We start from the raw sequence: 23,556 nt of genomic DNA, 5'->3' as shown, positions 1-23,556 counted from the left end.
ATCTCCCTCATTTCTCTTTTAGACTGTATACTTTACACACTCACTCTTTATTGGTTGATTTGCTCTTTATAAAAATAAATAGAAAAACCAATGCAATATGTTTTTTTATTGCACAGTTACATGATGTGTGGGTTTTAAGTTTGATTTTCTATTCAGTTTAATGTACTTTATTGGCATAGATTGTGTGCACATTAAAGCATGTCACAAAATCAATAATTGTGATCTTAATAATATACAAGGTAATAATCTGAAAAATTAAAATTCCCAGACAGCATAGTGTCGGCCCAGATCTGGCCCACATCTGGCCTGCATGAAATCCATTCTGACCGGATCTGGGCCGACACTGCTTTGCTGTCTGGGATGGGTCTGGGCTATATAAGGCTCAGGAGTGGCTCAGATTTGGGGATTCTGGTTTACTTAAGGCTGAGAATTGGCACCAATAATAAAACCTGTTTTGCTGAGATTCGGGCCGGTTATGGCCCATGTGTGGCCCGAGTCTTTAATCCAGTTCTGGGCCACTTCCGGGCAGTCATTCTTTGCGGTACTTGGGCTGAGGGAAAAGTCATTGTGTGGCCCGGATCTGGGCCAGAAGACATTTGCTATGTGGGTATGCGTATGCATGTGTAGGCCGGCGCCAAGCGCTATTTGGCCAATAGGGTTGGCAACTTGGCGGGATGATATAGGGCTTCAGACATTCTTCACACTGAAAGGTATTCCCATACAGTGATGTCAACACAGCATTGAAGAGACCTATGAAAGGGAACATTAGTTAATGCATTTCACGGTCAACTTCCTGTTTGATGCCTGCCCCGCCCACCTATATGATGTCACACCAGGGCATAGCTAGGGCTTAGCAAATAAGTTTTTATTTCCACTCATTAGGTGAGAAAATAAATTCTATATAGTTATACTGTGCAATTTGACATTATTTCCCAATCACAATACATTATTACGCGTTGGGTCCTCCTCTCTTTCTCTCTCGTGCTGCGCTGCTCCAGCTGCTGCCGCCGCTGTCTGTCTGACGGTGCGTGCGTGCGTGCGTGCGTGCGCGCGCGCTATCTCCTTTCCGCTCGAGCCGTGCTGCTGCTCCTCAATGTAGCAAAGACCATGACAGGCATCGCCGCTGCCTCCTTCTTCTCCAACATTTGCCAGTTCGGGGGCTGCGGGCTGCACTTCGAGTCGCTGGCCGAGCTCATCGTGCACATCGAGGGTAATCACATCGGTAAGTGCGCTCGCGGTAGCACACTTGTGCCGCTGCAGCTCGCGCTCCACTTCCTGCATCGCAGCGGCGCTGTTGCTAGGTATGAAGTGATGGGACTTCGGTGAGTTTTGCTCGATTACGGGACGATTTTAGGTGTCGATAGCACAAAATATGAACACGTTCGGGCGTCGTTAAACCGCTTCAAACTAATATAACGTTATCTTCTGAACGCGTAAACACAAGCGTTAGTGCTACAGTGGGAATGTTATTTTCTGCGCAAGGCCCGCAGACGCGGAGCTTCGTGGAGATGTGTCAATCTCACCAGCTCAGAGCAGCTTATAAACACGAAATGCATGAATTATAAGGATTAAATTCCATACAAAAGTGATTAAATGCTTGTTAACTAATGCAGCATAAGAGCTTCCTTAGTATGGTTGAAGGTAACGGTTACGTGTGGATGGCCATTATGCGTCATAATAATAAGCAATGTTCATGCCAGAAATGCATTATTAAGCTAAACGACTAAATGCACAAATGCACTGGGATCAGATGACTATGCAAGTAGGTGTTCACTTACTGAATAATGAGTAGGCCTATGGTTTGTATGCATTAATCCACTATTACACAATGTCCTGTATGAAATATGACACTATGGTGGCTTGAATTTCAGAGCCATTAGATCTCAAATGTCTTATCACAAAGATATCAAAGTTTTCTTGGAATAAAAAAAAAAAAAAGTAGTCGTTTTAAAGGTTAAAATAAGTCACATTGTAAGATACAATACTACAACTACTACTAATAATAATAATGAGAAATAAAGATTTATGTAACACCACTGTAAAATACACACTTGAAATTATGAGACATAAAGTTGCAATTAGAAAAACAAAGTCACAGTTACATGAAATATTTACATTACGAGATAAAAGTTTGTAATCAAAAGATAGTCATGCTATAGGAAATAGTAAAATGTATAAGAAATAAAGTTGCAGTAAAGTGAGATATAAAGTTGCAGTTATTAAATACATTTCCCCAGGATTATTTAAGTTGAAAGTTCAAAATAACTGCATTTATTTGAAATATAATTTTTTGTAACTTTATAAAAGTCACTTTTAGTCAATTTAATGCATCCTTAATGAATAAAAATATTATATACCTGAATGGTACTTTGTATAGAAATCAAATAAAGAGGTCACAATTTCACAATTTAAGCATAAATCGTCTTCTATAATGTACTGTGTTATATCATAAATCCATTTCCAAGCAAAAAAAAAAAAACAACAACAATTGTTTTACTGCTGAGTTCTTGTCTCCTACACTGTCTTGCACTCGTATCTTTGATCACAGGTGGTTAAATTAAGGCACATTTTTACCTTACTTCGTAGTGGTTTGTATTATTTATAAGTGCAGATGTAGGTCATAAGGTTGCACTGGTGCCTGTCAGGGTCTGATTTGCTGTCATTCTGGAGCAGGGATCGCACTGGGGTCAGAAATACTTATGAGTCCCAGCCTGCAGAACTTATCCAGTAGAACAGATGCATAGGGTCAAGGCCCTTTATAGCCTGTATTGTTCCACTGAATCACTATTAGTGTTAAGGCTATGTTAATGTAGAAATAAATGTATGGATGTGTTCTTGTATATGTGTAATAAATGAAATGTGTGGTTACAGTTTTGCAAATCAATAGTGCTTTCTCATTTTTTTTTGGCTGTTGGACACAGAAACGTAGCAAAAGTTGACAACACAAGATGACAGAGAAGTCCAAAAATGTAAGCATAGCATGAAACTGAATGCAGGTTTACTTTGAGCACAGCTGAAAAAGTATGTTACATACCTATCTGTCATAATCAAAATGCTCTTGTGATATCTTTTTCATTACGGCCACTGATTCGGTCTCTATAGTGCTGATGGATATCTCAGTCAATGGGGGCTGGATCTGGACTCTGCTGATGTAATTTAACACCGTTGGACTACATATCCAATATATACTCTGGCAAGAGCCTGCATGGAGTGAATTTGTAAGAAGAAACCTGATTTCTAGAGACAAAGCGAAATTCAAATTAGACATTTTACATGTAGGTCATAAAGATCATACTGAAGATACAGTGAGGGTAAATTTTGCATACTAAACATTGCATAATCTTTTAAATCATCTGCAGCTGACCTAGTTCTAAAGACAAAAGTGTGCAGTTGCACAAATTATATTCACCTTTCCACTTCTATATATTATTTTTATTGCATCTACTAGGCCCAATCAGTGATTTGGGTTCATGCACCCTATGATCAGTTGTGTGGTATTATTCTGAAGTGGAATCACAAAGTGATTGGATGTTTTACCTAGAGATCGGAGCTGTTTCTAGGCATATACAGCCTAGGTGGTTGCCTAAGGTGCCACCAGCTGGTAAGTGCCCCAACATTCCTGTTAATTTTAAAGTTGCAGTATGTAATATGACAGCTAGCGATAAAAAAAAAAAAGAGTACTGCAGTCCACATTCGAAATATATGAGAGTGGTTTCTCCTGCCCCCTTCTACTCAAAATTTGCACTTGCACGAGTTGCCAGATTGAGGACACTCAACAGGAATGAGCGGAATTGACAATGGAAGGCAATGAGCGTTGCACTGAAAGTTGATTTATCTGCATTTTAATGTCTCTGTTCAAAGAGCTTTTTAGATGGATGCCGACATTTATTTTGGGTATAATCTGCGATCTTCCCACAAAGATATTAGCTCCTTTCACACATTAAGTCTTTACTGGTAAATAGGGCTGCATGATTAATTGAACGCCATTAATCGCGATTGTCATGCACATTTTGTCAAATTCCAGTTCTGTGATTAGTAGTAAGTCTTTATCACCTGATTTCAGGTGGAGCAGCATTTACTACAAACAGCCTTAGTTCTCTGACAAGCTATGCAAAATCGCATTCTTAATCGCAGATGATATAATTTTAGGATTATGAAATCGTTTGCGATAATGACATCTGATTCTGTCATGTGGTAAAGGGTGCTCCATCTGAAAGCCCGTGAAAATACCACATCTAATAACATTTTTTTAGTCCAAAATCACTTCATAACGCCAGTCAAGTGTTTGAAATAATTCCTTCTGTGAGATGATGTGGCTTCTTACAGAGAATAATTAAGGCACACCATATTTAATTGTATTCTTATCATTTTATTTTGTTTAATTACATTTAATTACAGATATACTTTATTATGTTGAAAATTATAATAATAAGAACACAGATAAACCATATATCACCGTGGTCACATTGAATCAATAAAAGCAGTTAAATCTGTATTTAGCTGCAGCAATAGGCAAATGCATGACAATCACAGCTTCTGCCTAATTGCGATCCATTGCCTTTGCAATTTAATTTGCAGCCCTACTGGAAAATTACCGGTGGATTACAGTTAAGAGATCATTTGTGAACTGGATTCTTTTAAAAATACCTGTAAATTCATTCTGGCAATTTAACGGTATGAGAAGTTGTAACATTACCAGTAATGTGCTCTCTGTGAACGCGAAACGAGATTTTACCGGGATGATAAGTTACAAGTAGGCCTGTCGCGATAGTTGATAAATCAATTAATCGCACAATAATAAAAATACAGCTCATACATTTTTTTGGCCGCAATAATTTCTTTTTTCAATTTTTATAAATTAAAAATAAAAATGTCATGATGTGGGGTTAGTCTGGAGCGCAGCCTGTGGACAGCCGTGGTAGAAAACACTGTCTCCGATGGCTCAGATGTCCCGGGAATAAAGAGATAACGTCTCGCTAGAGAGACCAGCTTTGGGAAGTGCCTTTCATTTGCTTTTTGATGTTTGCGTCTCAAGTGATACAGCATTGTACTTGCACTACTGCTTTATTTTAATACCGCATAGCATATTTTGCAAGTAACTTTGTTGCCCTTTCTCTCGGAATGGGCCTACTTTTCGCTCGCTTCATTTGGCTTGCTCAGCTAAATATGTCTTTAGGCGTGTAGTTGCGTGTGCCAACGCGTCCAGTGAGTTCACTCACACACACACACACACACACACACGCATGCGCCCTTCTTTCCAAAGCGCTCAGGCAGTTGCACTCCTGAGGCATCTGTCGTTGCTAAGCATCCATCAGCTGCGATCTTCGTTACAACAAGGACATTTCAGTAATGGATTTCCACCACCGAAAAACCCTTGCTGTAACTCTGCTACAAGATTTATTCTCGAAGCTGATTGAGTTGGTTCTTTTCACATGACCTGGTGCGCTTGCGTCATTCTGAAATGCTGAGATGTTTTTTAACTGTAGGGGGATGTCATGGCCTAGTGGTTAGAGAGTTTGACTCCTAATCTTAAAGTTCTGGGTTCTAGTCTCGGGTCCCCTTGAGCAAGGCACCAAAACCCCAACTGCTCCCTGGGCGCCGCAACATAATTGTCTACCCACTGCTCCATGCGTACGTACGTATGTACTTTGGATGGGTTAAATGCAGAGTGCAAATTCTGAGTATGGGTGACCATACTTGGCTGTATGTCACGTCATTTTCACTTTCCATTTGAAGTCATCTTAAATGATGTCTCTGGCCCAAAAGCAGCTGCATAAATGTGGACATCTTACAAAAAAATGAGAACATCAACAAACATCCATATTAACAAATGATGACATTTAATTTGTATTTGATGTATTAATGTATTCATGGTGCATTTCGGTAATTTTATAGCAATTTACTGGTATTACTGTGTGAAAGCAGCTATTGTTTGAAGTCAGCAAGGCAACAAGTTAGCTGTATAAGCTTTCAGATGCAGCCGGTAAATTTTGGCTTAAGTTTATCTGGCAGTTATTCATTTGAATAGGAATTTATACTGAGACTTGTTGGCCTGGAGGAATGAAGTTTCTTCATTAACTTATAACTGACAATTCATACTATTAGTAGTATAGTAACTGTAAATTTTATAACACAGCTGGTATTGTGATGTCAACATGGCAGCCCCAGTGAGGGGCGATGTAGAGAGAGAGAAAACAAGATTTGATAGAAAACTGATGCATGTGAATGGACAAAATGTTTACGATATTTCCCAAAAGTGTTCACTCCTTTGAGTGTAAAGCTTTTTTAACTAGCAAAAAATTACTGCTTAGCCCTTTTAAATTCCACTATGGCTGTTTTGCATTTGTGTGTGTGTATGTGTGCTGTGGTATTGCTGTGGCTAAATGTTTGAGAGCAGGCTATACAAAATTGCCACAATGGCAACACACAAGAGCCCCACTCAAACCAAATAAAATGACCTAGAAAAACATTGCCGTTCCACTTAGCACTCTTAAACCTGTCATTCTGAAAACTGATAGCCTTAGGCTGCCTGCCTTTGTTTAGCTTATTTTCACCATAGGATTTATGTACCAGGTTAAATTGCCCTCAGGACCATCATGTTTACATCTAAACTAAATGTGTCAACACTTTGTGGTGGCCCATTCTCTGATTGGATGAGATGGAGGTTGATCAATTCCAGGCAGCTGACCTGAGCTGAGCTTGTTTTAATCGCTCTTCTGCTCTCTGATCGCACATCTCGCATGTGTCCGGGGTGTTACCTAAAGGAGAGTTTGGCTAAAGTGACTTATTGCGCAGTAATGAGGCAATTAGTGTCCCATGGAACCCCTCCCTCACCCACAGCCCTGCTCCTGGCGAGGTGTGAAATCTGGCATGGCCCCACATAGGCCTGAAACAAGTCTAATTACAAAGTGGGATGGGTGATTTTGGCCTCTCTTCCTCTTCATCTGGGGACCTGCTGCTAAAAACATTCTCTGCTTTAATTAACGGCTGGCTAAACAAAGCTCACATTCTACCGGGTGAGGTGGGTTCATTGACAGATGCTCCTGTGACCAATAGGGGGCGATGGCATGCTACCAGAACAGAGATTTGCGAGGTCGGGTGGAGAAATGTTACCGATAGGCCTCATTGCTTACAGCAAATGAGCTTGTGAAGTTTTAAGGTTGTAATATTTTATCACCTTGAATTTTCCTCCATCTTCAAGCAAATTCGAGTTTGTGGTTAAAACGCTCTCTAGGGTTTGATTGTTATAGGTATTACGATGGCAACAATGTAAATACAAGGAAAGAGGGTGTGTCTGAACCTTTTACTGTTTGTACTTCAGCCGTGTGGGTTCTGTAAGCAACCAAAAGATCCCTCCGAGACTCTCGCTGGATGTGACAATTTATGCGATGCTTTTTCGACTTCCAGCTCTTAAAATTGTGAATTTAAAACTGGCAGGTCGCGGCCTCCGAGGGTTTCACATTAAAAGTGTTAATATGACGTTGAGATGATTTAGGGAGGCGAATGGGTTACAGCTTACAGAATTATTCTAGTTGCAACTACAGTGTTTAGCTAGCTTAAATCCTCCTGGTGTTTGGAGACTGTCATAAAAAATACAGTTTACGCCATGTGCTGAAAAAAAGCATGTGCTTTGTTTTATTATTATTTATTCTGGTTTTAAAAATATGTGGGTTTTTTTTTTATCTCCACCGTTTTGGATAGAGGTCCAGTTTTTATTTTAGATTTTTAGATTTTTTTGATCATTCTTATTTTGTTCTATTTGTAGTTATTTTAGTACTTTGTTAAACATGAAAATACAAGTTTTTCCTTATTTTAAGTTCATATTTATTTTTAATGGTTTTAGTTAACTGTAATAACCCTGCAGAGGTCCTCTGCTTTCAAGATGCCAGCTCTACAGGCCTCTGAACAATGAACCTCTGAGCTACACCACATTGAGGGCTCCTGGAATGGCATGGAAAAAAAAATTCAACGGAAATAATAAATTTGAGCAGTGACTGGTGCCCCCAGAGCTGCACCTGGTGGACCTAATTACCTCAAACCAACACCCCGTTCCCTCCCAGCCCTCCATCCAAACCCAGTGTAGGCCAGCTAATGACAGGAAGAGCTGATATTACCTGGATTACTCGTGGCAGGGGGCTGCCACTGATTTAGAATGTGTGTGTCTGTGTGTTTTGGATGTGTGTGTTGTGATGTTCACTTGTACAAGACCACCCATGCTCAAAGGAGCAGCTAAATGTTGTATCTTCTGAATGACAAGAGGTTACATAGCAGCAGCTACTAGTGCGGTTTGGATCCTGGAGTGTTTTTGCTGATGTAATCCAGCGTGACTTCTTTCTCCACAGTTTTTTGAAGGGAATAATGATCCTCTTTTAGCCACATAGGGTGCATCCACTCTGCCTGGTGTAAATATATCACAATATCGAAAACATGGTTTCCCATAATGCTTTGAGTAGGTGGAGGTTTTTTTTACCCTAATGTGTCTGGTAGAGTAAAATGAGGATTGTGGCTGGGGAACAAACAGTGCGTGTGTAGAGAATACAGAGTAATGACTAGATCTCCAGCTGGGCTGAAAAATGCAGCCAGTGCAAGACGACACAAACACACATTCACACAACTACACACTCGATAGCAGTGTGGATCTGAAATGTGGTATCAGTTTCATGCACTAAATCACACAGGATGCATGATATATTGGTACCTTATAAATTCTCCACTTTGGATTTTTCAATTTATGTGTCAATATTGGAAATGTTATTATGCATGCTTATTATTTTTGCGTTTAATGTCATCTAACATTCATTCACATGATATAACTGTTAATCTCATGCAAAACCCAAACTAAAAATCCATATTACTAGAGATGTTCCGATACCCTTTTTCTCTTCCCGATACCGATTCCGATACCTGGGCTCAGGGTATCGGCCGATACCGAGTACTGATCCGATACCTGGGTGTATATCTGTATATACAGCTGTATATACTACTAGCCCTGTGTAAATTGCTAGAATTTTTTTATGGTGTGCTTCAGACAGATCCCTCAATAAAACATGAACAAATACATGGTGAACTACTGTATTTATTACAGTATTTTTATTATCTAACATGAATTTGACAGTATTATTTATTTTCTTATGCAAAAAAGAACTTCAAATGCAGCCAAAAATCTAACACCGCAAACTAAAAAAGGTATTTAAGTTTTACAATATAACTGTATAAAAAAACTGCAACAAAAAAGATCTATTAATCAGATAATCTCTTTACAACAAAACAAGTAAAAAACAAGCAACCATCTAGGCATAATTATTATTATTATAGAGACGTATTATTATTACTGTAGGCTACAACAGTAGCTTTATATATTGTCAATTTACTCATGTAAACCAAACATTTATTTTAATGGGCTGCCATGAAGATCTTTGAGTGTCTGTGTTTATGATATGACAGTATTCTCAAATGAAACGGTAAATTCTCATGAAGTGACGGTTTATGCGTTCGTGTCCTCATGACACACAGCAGAGACTACAAAACAGCGAGCTCTCGCGCATCTGTGCCAGTCACCCACAGAGATGTAGATTTTGCGGGAGTAATATTTAAATAGTATTTTGCAGTTTAATATTCACAGACACTAGTATATATTCGGCTACTGTCTGGAGCCCTGCGCTTTGACTTACACGGAAGCGACTGAACGCAGCTGCCGGTACTGAATATACTCGAGAGTCTGTAACTACCGGTACTACAGAGACATACTGCTAACCACTGATCTATAATATAGTAGCGGCTTCACTGTGTTTTGGCAGTTTAGAATGTGATGAGTGATCCAGTCATATATAGATAAGGGCTGCTAACGCGTTTTCATTTCTTCTTCGCTGCTCTAAACAGGGGTTGCTTGTGGCAACACAGCACAACTTCCTGTGTTTTCAATGCATTTTGAGCAGCGAAGAAGAACCGTGCAGCGGTTAGGCAAAGCTTGCGGTCATAACTAGGTCTTTTTTAAGAAAATGGTATCGGATCGGTATATGGGTTCATGTACTCGCCGATGCCGATGCCAGAATTTGTTGTGGTATCGGAGATATTTCCGATACTAGTATCGGAATCGGAACAACTCTACATATTACTACTGAAAAGTTTTTGAAATGGTTTGTTTATTTTAGTTAATGTTTAAACAAAATGGTTTTAAATTGCAATGGTCTGTTTCGGTTATCAGCCAAAACATGCAAATAATTATCCCTGCATTGTTATCAAGCAGAATTTTAATATCTCTGCATCAATAAATCATACTGCTTGTCATGTTCAAAATGCATATTTTGCTGGTAATCTTTAGAATTTTTTAATAGTTGTAAAAGTAATAGTTTTAATAGTTTTTAATGACCAGTACCAATATCTAGAGAGCAAGGTGACCAAAATGACCGTAATATAATATTTATATGCAGATATATATGTAATATGTAATACTGTATTTTTTCTTCACTTTTTACTTCAGTAAAATCATACATTTTTTAAACAAACTAAATGTCTTGGTTATCAACATTCTTCAGAATATCTTCTATGTTCCACAGAAGAAAGTAAGTCAAACATGTTTGAAATGATATGATGATTATTAAAGGATTAGCAGACTTTTCATTTTTGAAAAAATTCTTCAATTCAGTAAAATGTAAAAAATACTTGGACAAAAATGTCAGCAGATTTTGAAATGTAAACAAAGATAATGCAGATAATTGTTAGCGTCATTGATCAAACCACTCACCTATATCTGTCTGTTATTAGGATATTCTGCTTACCCTTTGCTTTATCTCTTCAAACTGAAAGTCTTCCTAGGTCTTGAGCAGTAGCGAAATAATGTGCCTGTGTGTGTGTGTGTGTGCGAGAGAGAGAGACCACCATGGTAGACCACCTGTTTGTGTACTTGTGGACCACCTCTCCCTGTAATGGGGTCCTGGTAGGCAGCAGCTCTGGGGCCCATTAGTGACTTAAGGCCCTAAGGAGCCCGGGCAATTCTGTGTGTGATTTACGGAGTGTGTGTGTGGATTGATCCATGTGTGTGTGACTATATGCAGCTCTTCTTCTGGGGCTTTTCCCTTGCACGGGTCAAATGCACACATACAAAACTCCTTTTTCTTGGCAAAGGAACAGTGTGGTGCCTAATGCATCTTTTGTGTGTGTGTGTTTGGCAGAAAGGTGTGGGGTCTTTCTCGCAGTAGTTAAATCAATGCTAATGAAACACTTTAGCTGAGGTGCAGGCCGAGTTGAAAGCTTTAAACAATAAACCGACATGGAACGACACGCCTGCATCCTACCTGCCCTTCATGAAGCCCAGCGTTCAAATGGTAACTGAAACCAACCCCATAATGCTTCATATAACACCATTGTCTCTAAAAAATCAGTGCAATCTAATTGGAACAATGTTATTTGTACCTTTTCATATGATCTGCTTACGCCTCAGGGATGGTTATGTTTAGGGATGGACCTTTCTGGTTACTTAAAAAAAAAAGTATTTTTTTGAATGTTTCACATTGAACAAATTAATACACAATTGTTAAATGAAGTTATGTTTTTTCCAATGTCATCACGATTCAGTCTCATGAGAAAACATACTCTTAAATTACTATTCGTGAACGGGAACTACACCTTTGTGCAAATTTCGCGAACTACACCTTTGTGCAAATTTCGCTAGTTCCAACATTTGGTGAACTGCAAATCTGTATCATGCTTCAAGATGTGTGATCAATAGAAGACTGATTAGTCTTCCATAACGCTGTATTTCTGTTATTACATAAGCGCCACCTACTGTCAGAGACTGAAACTGCATGTTCATTCAGCCCCACCGTTATTTCCGCATTGGTCTGAACAGACACATTGCATGTGAAAGTAATTTGTGTTTGTGTGAACAGAGCTGTGGCTAGAAAGGATACAGCTACCGCCGGAAGTGATTAAAAATCTTGTCATAAAATAACAATTAATTTAGCTATCTTTAACATTCTGTTTTATTAATGTCTACACCATTGGTCTCAGACTCAGTACTTGGGGGGCCACAGCTCTGCACAGTTTAGCTCCAATCATAATCAAACACACTTGATCCAGCTTATAAAGCTCTTCAGGATCACTAGAAATTTCCAAGCAGTTGTGATTTGGAGCTAAACTCTGCTGAGTTGTGGCTCAGGAATTTAGTTAGAGAACACTGGTCTACATCTACCCCAACCCTAAACCTCCCCCTCACATTAATGCAAATACACGAATTATTGTTGTTCAGTGTAACAAAAATGATGCAATATTAATGTACGCATGCCCAATAAGCCCTGGTGGCCGTAGATGTACCCTTCTACCCCTAACGTGTGAACTGGTCTTTGCCCACCAATTCGGCAAAATGTAGTAAAAAATAGTTCGGAATTGCCTGTTTGGCGTCGTCACGGTGTAACAACCAGGTGGCAGCATCTGCATGCCTGCGTAATTACAAGGTGGCCAAGCCGGAGTGAGTGTGTGATGATGCCACGCTGGCCAGAATCACAGTTCTGACACGTGGAGTGACACGTGGTTTCGAAGAGCTGAGACAAATGTGTTTCAGGTTAAATGGGGCAGAAAGAAATGTGTTTACTCACAGCAGAGGCATAAAAAGAGGCACTGAGATGCATCACAGGGGGGTGCAGAAGGGAGGCTCATTAGATGAAACTGTGTTTTGGCATTGCTCGTGTTAATGGTGCTGGAGAATGCCCGGAGAGACAGGCATCTGAAAACTATTACCCTGGCATAGCTGCTGGTATGCGGGCAACGCCAACCACAGAAGGGACGTTACAGTTGCTGGGACATTAAGCAGATTTGTGCGCTTTCAGGCACTGAGATGCTGTTTAGAGACATTTTAGCTAGTTTGTGTTCGAATAGATTCTAAAATAACAGCAAGTGAACAAACTAACTCAACCTTGAATGATTATGTCTGTAATTTAGGAAAAAAGTGTGTGTGTGTGTGTGTGAGTGTGTGTGTATATATATATATATATATATATATATATATATATATATATATATATATATATATATATATATATATATATATATACATATTATATATTAAATGTATGTATATCTACATTCGCCACAAGGTGGCAGCGTAGTCCACAGTGGTGCAGCTTCGTGACAGCATTGACCACATAGAAGCAGAAGCAGTTTTGACAGAACAGCCCCAAAACAGATATCTTTATTTTTGAAGTCGACTCTTTAATATGCACAACTAAAAACCAGACATAAAACCATCTTTGCCCTGGCGTGCGGGCATTGGATCCAGTTGGAGGGTGATCTGGGTGGCCCTGCTTAGAAAATGAGCACATCTGGGAGGAATGGCAGAGAGCTCGTTCAGTGTGGTGTGGTGTGACACTAACCAAATGGCTGTCTCAAGTTTTACCAAACAGCTATTGGATACGCTCTTCATAGCCCAGTCCGATCTCTCTCCCATGCAGAAGTGCGGATTTATTCTGCCACTAAGTAGAGTTTAATGAAAAAAAACTTGATTAATGGAGTTAATTGCCATCTGCAAGTGATTGTGGATTTGTTGTGTGGCAGAATCTAGTATTGAGTTTGAAAGTCAATGACTTTAACAATAAAGTAATTGCTTCACTCTGGCAATGACACGTAAGCTTCCACAAACTCACTGACTCTAATGCCACTAAATGACTCTCTGGGGTGACACAGTTTTAAACAGGTAAACAACACTGCTGTCACCCGAAGAGTTTTAGCTATATATTCTTTTTGTGAATGTTGTTTAGAGTTTATTGTTATACTACAGAAACCCTTAAAGCCTCAAAGTGCTCTTGGTTGTTCTTTTGTGGTGTGTTGTGGTGGGGCTTTTGTCAGTCAGTGAATTATTCATCTCTCTGTTTTGTTTAGATACAGATCCTCGCGTGTTGGAGAAACAGGAACTGCAGCAGCCCACATATGTTGCCCTCAGCTACGTTAACAGGTACATGAGTCATGAGATAATTTTTCACACCATAAAATCTAATTATGATTTTTGATTTTGTGGTATTATTTACAAATGTTTTTATTTATTGTATAGAGAGAGAGAGAGAGAGAGAGAGATCTATGTCATCAATATGTTTGTGAATGTACTGTGTATTGTTTATTTATTTTATGAATAAAAATCATTGTATATTCTACAGCATTTACTCAAAAAAAATGATAATATGAATTTAACACTCCTTTTTACTGTTAAGCGTCAAAGAAGGTGTCCTTTTTGGTAGATGTCAAATTAATTTTTTTAGTTTTCTTTATTGTCCACAATGTAAACTGCTTTTGGCTTTCCACCACCATGTATTAAAAACAAAATGCAAACATACAGATAAAACATAACAATATGGCATGGTAAACATTAAAGGGATAGTTCACCAAAAATGACAATTCTGTCATCGTTTATTCACCCTCAGATTGTTTCATACCTGTGAGTTTCTTTCTTATGCTTTTTTGAAGAATGTGTGTAACCAATGTGCGTTTCTGGTCCCTGTTGACATCCATAGTATTTTTTTCACATAAGTCTGAAGTAATGAATTTATGTAAAGGGGTGCAGATCCAGTTGTGATTTTGTAGGCAAACATTGATTCCTTTAATTTTAATGCAAGCAGCTATTGGTAGCCAGTGCAAATTGATAACCAGAGGTGTGACGTGCATTTTTTTCGGCTCGTTAAAAATGTATCTTGCTGCCTCGTTCTGGATTAATTGTAAAGGTTTGATGATAAAACTGGCTGGAAGACCTGCCAAGAGACCAGTGCAGTAGTCCATCCTGGACAGAACAAGAGCTCGAACAAAGAATTGTGAAGCATGTCCCGAAAGAAAGGCCCTGATCTTCTTGATGTTGAATAAAGCAAATCTGCAGGATCGGATGTTGTATGAGAAAGTCCGCTGATGATCAGTCATAACTCCAAGGTTAGGAGGGGTTATGGTTGATGTGTCTAAATCAATGGTGAAATTGTGATAAAACAATATATTTGATGGAACCACAAGTAGTTCTGTCTTGGCAAAGTTGAGTTAAAGGTGATGGTCCTTCATCCGGCAAGAAATGTCTGTTAGACAAGCTGAGAAGCAAGCAGATATCATCGGTTCACCCGGATGGAATAGAGTTGAGTGTCATCAGCATAGCAGTGGTATGAAAAGCCATGTTTCTGAATGACATAACGTAGTGATGTCATGTAGACAGAGAGGAGAAGTGGTCCAAGAACAGAGCCATGAGGCACCCCAGAAAATATATATAATAAATTACATTTAGCAGATGCTTTTATCCAAAGCGAATTACAGTGCATTCAAGATATACATTTTTATGTATATCAACAGTATGTTGCAACTTTGACACCTCACCTCTCTAAGATACCTTGAAGGACCTATCTGAGAGATGAGACTCAAACCACTGGAGTGAGGTTCCTGAGATGCCCTTTTCCAGTAGGGTTGTCAGGAGGATCTGGTGGTTAACCAAGTCAAAAGCAGCAGACAGATCCAGCAAGATGAGAATTGAAGATTTGGAATCCGCTCTTGCCAGTCTAAGGGTTTCAACAACTGAGAGCAAGGCAGTTGAATGTCCACTTCTGAAATCATACTGGTTGTGAGAAACACTGTATGGTCAAGTCCTCCTCTACATCCTCTTAGGGATCTGGTTAGTTTATGAAGCTGTAATTAACTTCAAACCAGCACCCAAATCATCATATACACTCAATTTCAGTCTGAATGTAGTTTGTGTAGGAATACTCTGAGCTAAGAGACAGAAAGCAGTTTCAGTGTTAAAAAGCTTTAATAGGCCTAATGTTGATGGATATTTTTGTGTAACAAAGAGGAGACACTTTTGTCCATCTCTTACTGCTTTATTTGGCTTCTGCTGGTAATCTGTTAATTCCACACCAGCTTTAATAATGTCTTTGTGAGCATGTGTGCTTTATTACATACATTTACTGACAGTTTTATAATACAACAAATTATGTTGGAGTGAATGTATTTTTGTAAGGTGGCTAAGACCTCACTGAAGCAGTTGAATCATGATAGACTTATAACAGATGGTTCATTTGTATTCCAGGAACTAGTAGCAGTTTGGCATGGTATTTGAGTTATTTTAGAGACATGGTTACAAATTACAATTGTTCAATTTGGGACATTAGTTGTACATGCACATCACTCTTGTTTGGAGAGAATTGGGGGATGTATTCACAGGACATAAATGGAGTGCAACTAATAGTAAGGAACAAAACACAGGTGTCTTGAGACATGTTTAATAAAGTTGAACCAGCTTTAACCTACTATTTGATACATGTACACTACTAGTGGTCGACCGTTGCCGATATCTTGGAAAGCAGGGTGGCCAATAGTCAATATGAAGCCGATATAATTATTATAATTTTTTATTAATATTTAAGAAACTTTAAATCATTTGGAAATGGATGAAAAAAATAAATGTGTAAAATAAACATACTTCAGATGACAAAGAATTTTTACAAATACATAAATATTTAATATAAATATAATTAAAAAGGAAGTAAACACTGTAACCAACAGGGCATTCAGTATTCTGGGAAGTTTGTGGGCATCGAGAATCATATTTTTCAAATAAAGCCAGGGTAACACTCATTTTACATACAGCACACAGATAAAATTACAGTGGGAAAATGCATAAAGCACAGCATAATAAAAAAAAAGTTTAAAGTGTAAAGCATTCAGTTCACACGGACCGACCGTCAGGCAGAGAACACGCAATCATGATGGTTAAAAATGCACACTTCACAAGATCTCACATCTGGATTCGACTAAGTTAGCAAGGTTTGTGAAATTAAATGTTCATTAGCCATTCAAAGATTTGTTTAAATTATATAAATTCGTATTTGCTTAATGCTGACGGCAAACGAGAAAGTATTATAATGTTTGCCTTTCTGTTACTAATAATATAAAAGCAATCGTTTTAATACTTTTTGTATACATTAATTCCTTTGTTTAACCGTTCTGATTATTAGGCCGACTTCTATCACTATTAGACAGAAGTAGCGACAGTGAACCTTAGGGAGAGTGTGAGCTCTGTGTACTCACTGCTCAGTCACTGCCTTTCTCAGTGGCATCAAAATAAAAGTCCCTCCTCAAACACATCGGCCTAGCAGAAAAACTTCTCGACCAATGCCAATATTTGAAAAATGCCCACGTTTCGGCCTTGGCGATATATTGGTCGACCACTATACACAACCAAGTTTTACAATTTTTTTTTTTATGTTGTTGAAAAAAGCCTCTGATGCTCAACAAGGCTGCATTTATTTGATCAAAAATACATAAAAAACATTATGCTCTTGTACATGGTAATATTGGGAAATATTATATTTACATAATATGCCAGTACGGTCTTCTCATCAATGTTGATGCTGTTTATTTTTTGTGGAAACTATGAAACTTTTTTTAGGATTCTTTGTGAAATAGAAAATGTAAAAAAAAAAAAAAGGTTTTATTTGCAATGGAAATCTTAATAACACTATTAATCTCTTAAAATCCCTACCGACTGCAAGCTTTTAAACAGGTGTACAATGATCAACACCAAAAAAAAAAATCATTGCCCACCTTTCCACCCCTAATACTCAAGTTTTTGGCTGATATATTTATTGAGAACCCAAAAAAGGTGAATGAATGCATTATTGTAATGTATTAATATATTAGTGCAAAAACATGATGATTAACCTGAGTTCTTCCAGTAGGTTGTAAATGCAAATGCACTTCATTTTGTTGCCACAGGCTTTTTTCTTCACCAGCTTATTTTCATTGCTACATTGTGCTCAGAGACTATATCTTATCAAGGTATTTTACTTTCAGCGACAGTGGACAGATAAAGGCCTGGAATTTTGTTTTGTCCCAGAAACATCAGGTAGCTTTTTGTAGTGAGTAAATTTAATCGAATGGAAAGCCTGTGTGTGCAGTCTTTATACTTTTTTGTGTTGTTGTATCCAGTAATAACATACAGCTAGAAATGTCAAGGAAATTAATTGCTCAGAAAGTGTGATGGCAAATGTACTGAAGTTTGTGTGGCTGGATTCAAGTATTTTAGTTTATGACTGTTACTTTACATGTTCGGCTTCCCAATAGGCAAAAAGTCTTTGTTTTGAGTTTGGCTATAATTTGTTGTGAATCAGTTTAAGAACTTCATCTAATAAAAGTTCACTTCCCTCTCTAGGTTTATGACAGATGCAGCACGGCGGGAGCATGAGTCTCTGAAGAAGAAAGTTCAGCCAAAGCTGTCGCTCTCTCTGACGGGCAGCCTTTCACGCAACAGCGTGGCCACGCCCCCTCGCCACAACAGCGGCAACCTGACCCCGCCTGTGACTCCGCCCATCACGCCCTCTTCTTCGTTCAGGAGCAGCACCCCCACAGGTACTTCTTTAGGAGCTCGCTTATTAAGTTTCCTAGAAAGATGAATTTTGGTAATAACTCTATTGGCCCTGCAGTGCATAGTGTTTGATGTTCTGTTGTTATAGATAATCCAGTAATCACATTGAGAGTTTTTTTTTCATCGCTGCAGTTTCCCATGGCCCTCTCTAGAGAAACATGTGCTCTCTCTCCCACAATTAAATGTTTTAAGGATTTTATTTGTGTGGGTTTGGAACAAAAACGAAATAGTCTCCGAATTGCTTGTATCATACTATTACTGTGCATTAAACCCTTAGACCTTCTTATGCCTTCCAGATTCTTTCTCATAAAACGCAAAAACTTTGCTGGCTGGGCACAGTACTGTGAGAAAGATAACTCTACCAGTTGTCCTAAAATCTGTTGTGTGTCTGCTTCGGTGGCTGTTTTGTTGTTCTAGCGGTGTAGTGGTTAATTATCTGAAAGGTCTGATGTGTCATAACACGAGCAGTTACTGAATGATTATTTGTTCTGTACTCTCAGGCAGCGAGTATGATGAGGAGGAAGCAGAATACGAAGAGTCTGACAGCGACGAGTCGTGGACCACCGAACGTGCCATTAGCTCTGAATCCATCCTCAGTTCCATGTGCATGAACGGCGGCGATGAGAAACCGTTCGCATGTCCCGTGCCTGGCTGCAAAAAGAGATACAAGGTAAAATGACTTAGATATCTACTCTCATTTGTCTGTTTACTGTAGGTTTGTGAATAATTTTTGAAGTCTAGAGAAATCCTGACAGCATGGAAAGCATGCAAAAAAAAAAAAATAAAAAAAATAAATATATATATATATATATATATATATATATATATATATATATATATATATATATATATATATATATATATATATATATTTTTTTTTTTTTTTTTTTTTTTTATATATATTTTTTTATGGGACAGCTGACTTTTCTTCAGTGTCACACGGTTCTTCAGAAATCATTCTAATATGCTGATTTGATGCTGAGGCGAAATTTCTTCTTACAGACCCCAAATCTATTAGCAGCATTATTTAAAGCTGATTACTTTTCACTATTTCATTTCATTCACCAAAAAGCAGGTTTACAGCACACATCTGTATCCATAAACAATAGCAATCACCAGTGGCACAAATATGATCAAACAATCAATGCTGGGCTCTCACTGTTTAGCAGTCAGAAAGAGTTTATTAACACTAAGAGCTGGAAGCTTGACATACATTTAAAGGCATACATGCAGTCCACTGAAGGCCTGTGCGTTTTATGAGATTTTCCACTGCCATCTGGTTCTGGCTGCTGAGATAAATGATGTGCAGCCTTTGAGAGCCGCATTGAATAAGAGGGAGAGGAAATGGATGATGACAGCCACGAGGGTGTCTCTGCGTGTTCAGATGTACTGTTAGATGTGGCTCTGATTTGGGTTTATTTGGGTTCAGTGGGTGCCTGGTCTCCACTGATGTCAAGCAGCTGATGCTTTTCCTCATTATTTCAAACAACACTGGATGCTTTTCATGTCTGGAATTATTAAAGCGCATTTTTACGCACAGATCGTTTTGTTTGCCTTGAGATTATTGATAAATATGGAATTTAAAACTTGTAATAAGTGAATTGTAAAATCATGTACACATTTTTTCAATGGCTAAAAGTACTTTTAATGTGTACTATATTACTTCCTGATTAGAAAAGTCACTTCATGATGTTTGCCATCTGAACTGTTATTACAGACAGATTGTGTAAATATAGATTTTTAGCTTATGTATTACGAGCTAAACGCTCAACAAACTACTTTGGCTCAACTAGCATTAACCGGTTAGCCTGCTAGCTTAGCCTATATGCAAATGTTACATTTGTTTTTTATTTTTAATCAAGGCTGAATACATTTGACAAAAATACAAGAAAAAAAGTATTGTGAAATGTTATTTAAATTTTATTCAAATATTTTTAATGTAATATATTTGTGTGATACAAAATTGAATTTTCAGCAGTCATTACTCCAAGCTTCAGTGTCATATGATACTTAAAAAAATACATAAATTATATATGCTGTAATATGGTTCTCAAGAAACATTTTTGTATTATTAACAATAATTGAACAACAATAACAATAATAAAACAGTTTTACTACTTAATATCTATGTGGAAACCATAATAAAAGTTCAAAAGAACAATTATTTGAAAAAAATGCATTTTACACCTATATATATATATATACCTTATATATGTATATGTGTATATGTGTGTGTGTGTGTGTGTATGTGTATATATATATATATATATATATATATATATATATATATAGTATCATGTGACACCTCCAGGGGTTCCTATATAGGAACGGTTAATATATAATCACTAATTATTTTATTAATATTAAATATAACCTATGTATGGAGAGAGATAGTTATTTAATATTAATACATTAAATACAGCACAAAATGGTGCCATTTTTTTAATAAATAAATGAAAAATATTATTATTTAATTTTCAATTTCAGTCACACTTCTTTTCGTGAACCAGTAAAAACTTTATATAAAATGAAACGAAATGCAGCAGTGATTATTTTTCGTTTTTCCTGTGTAGTCAGTTATTGTCTAACCTGGACAATGCTTCTCTTGCTTCTCGCTCTTCTCTGCAGAATGTGAATGGTATTAAGTACCACGCCAAGAACGGCCACCGCAGTCAGATCCGCGTTCGGAAGCCATTCAAGTGCCGGTGTGGTAAAAGCTACAAAAGCTCTCAGGGGCTTCGACACCACACCATCAACTTCCACCCGCCCGTCTCTGCCGACATCATCCGCAAGATGCAGCAGTAGAGAGTGCCAACATCCTCCTCGACATCCCCGCACACACACACACACACACACATCACATGTATATACACCTCCACATCCATCCGCGACAGCAGCTGTGGCTGTCCATTACTCCAACTCTGCCTTTGACCCATCTTGTCCTCGGTTTTTTGGAGGACATCCAAAAAAAAATTGTCTGGAGGACAGTTTGTCTACTTTTCTCTTTTAAGAGTAACTCTCCTTCACCTCCCTTTTCATTCCACTCCGCATGAGGAGGAAACTTGAATCTTTTTATATTCCTCTTTCTCAAGGAAGACTCCCGGATCCGCGTATCATTCCGTACCTCCATGAGGAGGATTTGATTCAACCTTCTATCAAAACACTACACTTTGAATTGCATGCTTTTATTATTTCCTTTGCTTATTTGTATCCTATTAGCGTGCACAGTTTTGTATTTTTGCACATTTGCTTAATCTTTTTATTTTCCTCGTCTTTATTTTTTGATGCGAGGTGCTTAGACTGACAGTATGTTTGGAAAGGTGACTCGTGAACCCGAGTCTCTGTGTGAGAAAAACAAAAGATAGGAAAGCTTTGAATAGTCTGAATCTTTATCTACCCTGTATAAGCAACATTCACAGCTACAGATTGTGTATATATTCTATACATTTCATACATTTTAATTCTATACTTTATTCCCATATTTTATTTTGTATATCTTAAACCGAATTCAGGAGATGACGATATTGATACGGATGTGCAGTTTTCTGTAGTGCTTTCACCATTTACGTTAATCTCAGAAAAGTTTTGAGTTCTAGCACCAAATGACTCTCAGGTGACAAATCACCAGCATTACAAAACCATGATCCTGATCTGATAGTATTTTAGAGTAGGCTGTTACACTCTTCCCAGGTCCGCTGTGGCCGGACCGTTCTAGAACTCCACAGCGATCTGGAGAAGAACCTAAAGCACTTTGTATTGACCAGCTGCCAACCTGTTCAGCTCATTTTGTATTGCCAAGTCCGTTGCGAAATTCTAAAAACTAATATGGTGCTTTGGAGGTCTCTCTTTCTGAAGTTCTTTCCTTTTTTTTTTTCTTGCTGAGGGAAAATAATTAATTATTTCACTATACCTCCAGTGCGCTTGTTAGATGTGAGATTATTGAAACTGGTTGCCTTTGAGTTGTGGTACACCACAGCATTCCAGTACAGTATATGTGTAGCCAAGTTATTCAGATTGTGTATCCATCCTGATTCTGGCTCGTCTCTGATGAATCCGTGTGACTTTTATACCCCTAACCTGTCACTGGCATGATGTAGAGTCACAGCCCAAAGAGATCCAAGTGTGGACACATACCTTGAATCAGAAAGGTGCTTGATTTGATTTGCTTTTGGATTGTGGGTGGTATAAATGAAGAGTCGCTAGATCCTCCAGAGATGGCGGCCAGATCAGGGCCTGCCAAGCACTCATGATGACATCACAGCATGGACGTTAATGTTGTTGGAACTGCAGTATCGGTTTAGATGGAAGAGTATTACACTGCCAGGACAGAGGGAAGTATTTGATATATTGTGTACTTGATGTATTTAGATGTGAGTGCTGTAAATTATATTTTATTAAGTTTCTGGACAACAGTGTTCCTACATGTAATGAAGTCAGACAGCAGGGGTTGTTTTGGAACTGGTGACATTTTCTGCAACAAAACTAAAAAAATAAATAAAAAAAGCTGCTTCATAAATGTAAACCTGATTTTAAATATTAAATTGGCCTCTGATGTTTTTTTTTTTTTTTTAATGCCTTTTTTCTTCATGGTCAATTTTAGTATAAGGATAGAGGAAAGTGATATATATATATATATATGTAAGATCATGTTCTATTTTTCTTTTATGCCAAAAATCATTAGGATATTAAGTAAAATCATATTCCATTTAGATATATTGTATATTTTCTACCATAAATACATCAAAACTTAATTTTTGATTAGTAATATACATTGCTAAGAACTTCATGTAGACAACTTTAAAGGCGATTTTCTCAATAAGTTTTTGCATCCTCAGGTTCCAGATTTTTGAGTAGTTATATCTCGGCCAAATATATCGTCCTGTCCTAACAAACCATACATCAATGGAAAGCTTATTTATTCAGAATTTCAATTTCAAAAACTTGACCCTTATGACTGGTTTAATGGTCCATGGTCACATATTGTTTTTTGTGATAAATTTATAGTAAAAATTCTGGTGTTACAACTTCAAAAACCTAAATTCATTAACAATAGTTATTTAAAACTGTAGTATGTTCAAGACTTTCCAATAATAAGAATTACAGCTAATCCTCGAAATTAAGCCTTACCATGTGGTTTTGGTACGTTAAATGTTTTCAATTTGCACATCTCCACATGACCA

General features: G+C 37.9%; 1 protein-coding gene across 1 annotated transcript; it reads left to right on the top strand.

Annotated features, from left to right (window-relative positions):
• The first annotated feature begins 1,023 nt into the window (after window positions 1–1,023).
• Window positions 1,024–22,898, top strand: jazf1b (JAZF zinc finger 1b). Its single transcript, XM_052579287.1, has 5 exons — window positions 1,024–1,222; window positions 13,873–13,945; window positions 18,164–18,360; window positions 18,877–19,046; window positions 21,005–22,898. Exons 1-5 carry the CDS (start codon window positions 1,108–1,110, stop codon window positions 21,179–21,181), a joined length of 732 nt encoding a protein of 243 aa, XP_052435247.1. The 5' UTR covers window positions 1,024–1,107; the 3' UTR covers window positions 21,182–22,898.
• Window positions 22,899–23,556: the final 658 nt, after the last annotated feature.

The sequence above is a fragment of the Carassius gibelio genome, chromosome B16 (assembly GCF_023724105.1).
Source record: "Carassius gibelio isolate Cgi1373 ecotype wild population from Czech Republic chromosome B16, carGib1.2-hapl.c, whole genome shotgun sequence".
Taxonomy (NCBI): Eukaryota; Metazoa; Chordata; class Actinopteri; order Cypriniformes; family Cyprinidae; genus Carassius; species Carassius gibelio.
This window is presented reverse-complemented; position numbering and strand designations above follow the sequence as displayed.

Excerpts from the sequence above, each read along its gene's own strand:
- jazf1b (XM_052579287.1), top strand. The coding sequence starts at position 1,108 with ATGACAGGCATCGCCGCTGCCTCCTTCTTCTCCAACATTTGCCAGTTC. Across the intron at positions 13,946-18,163 it reads GCCCTCAGCTACGTTAACAG|GTTTATGACAGATGCAGCAC; the intron begins GTACATGAGTCA and ends TTCCCTCTCTAG. Across the intron at positions 19,047-21,004 it reads GCTGCAAAAAGAGATACAAG|AATGTGAATGGTATTAAGTA; the intron begins GTAAAATGACTT and ends TCTTCTCTGCAG.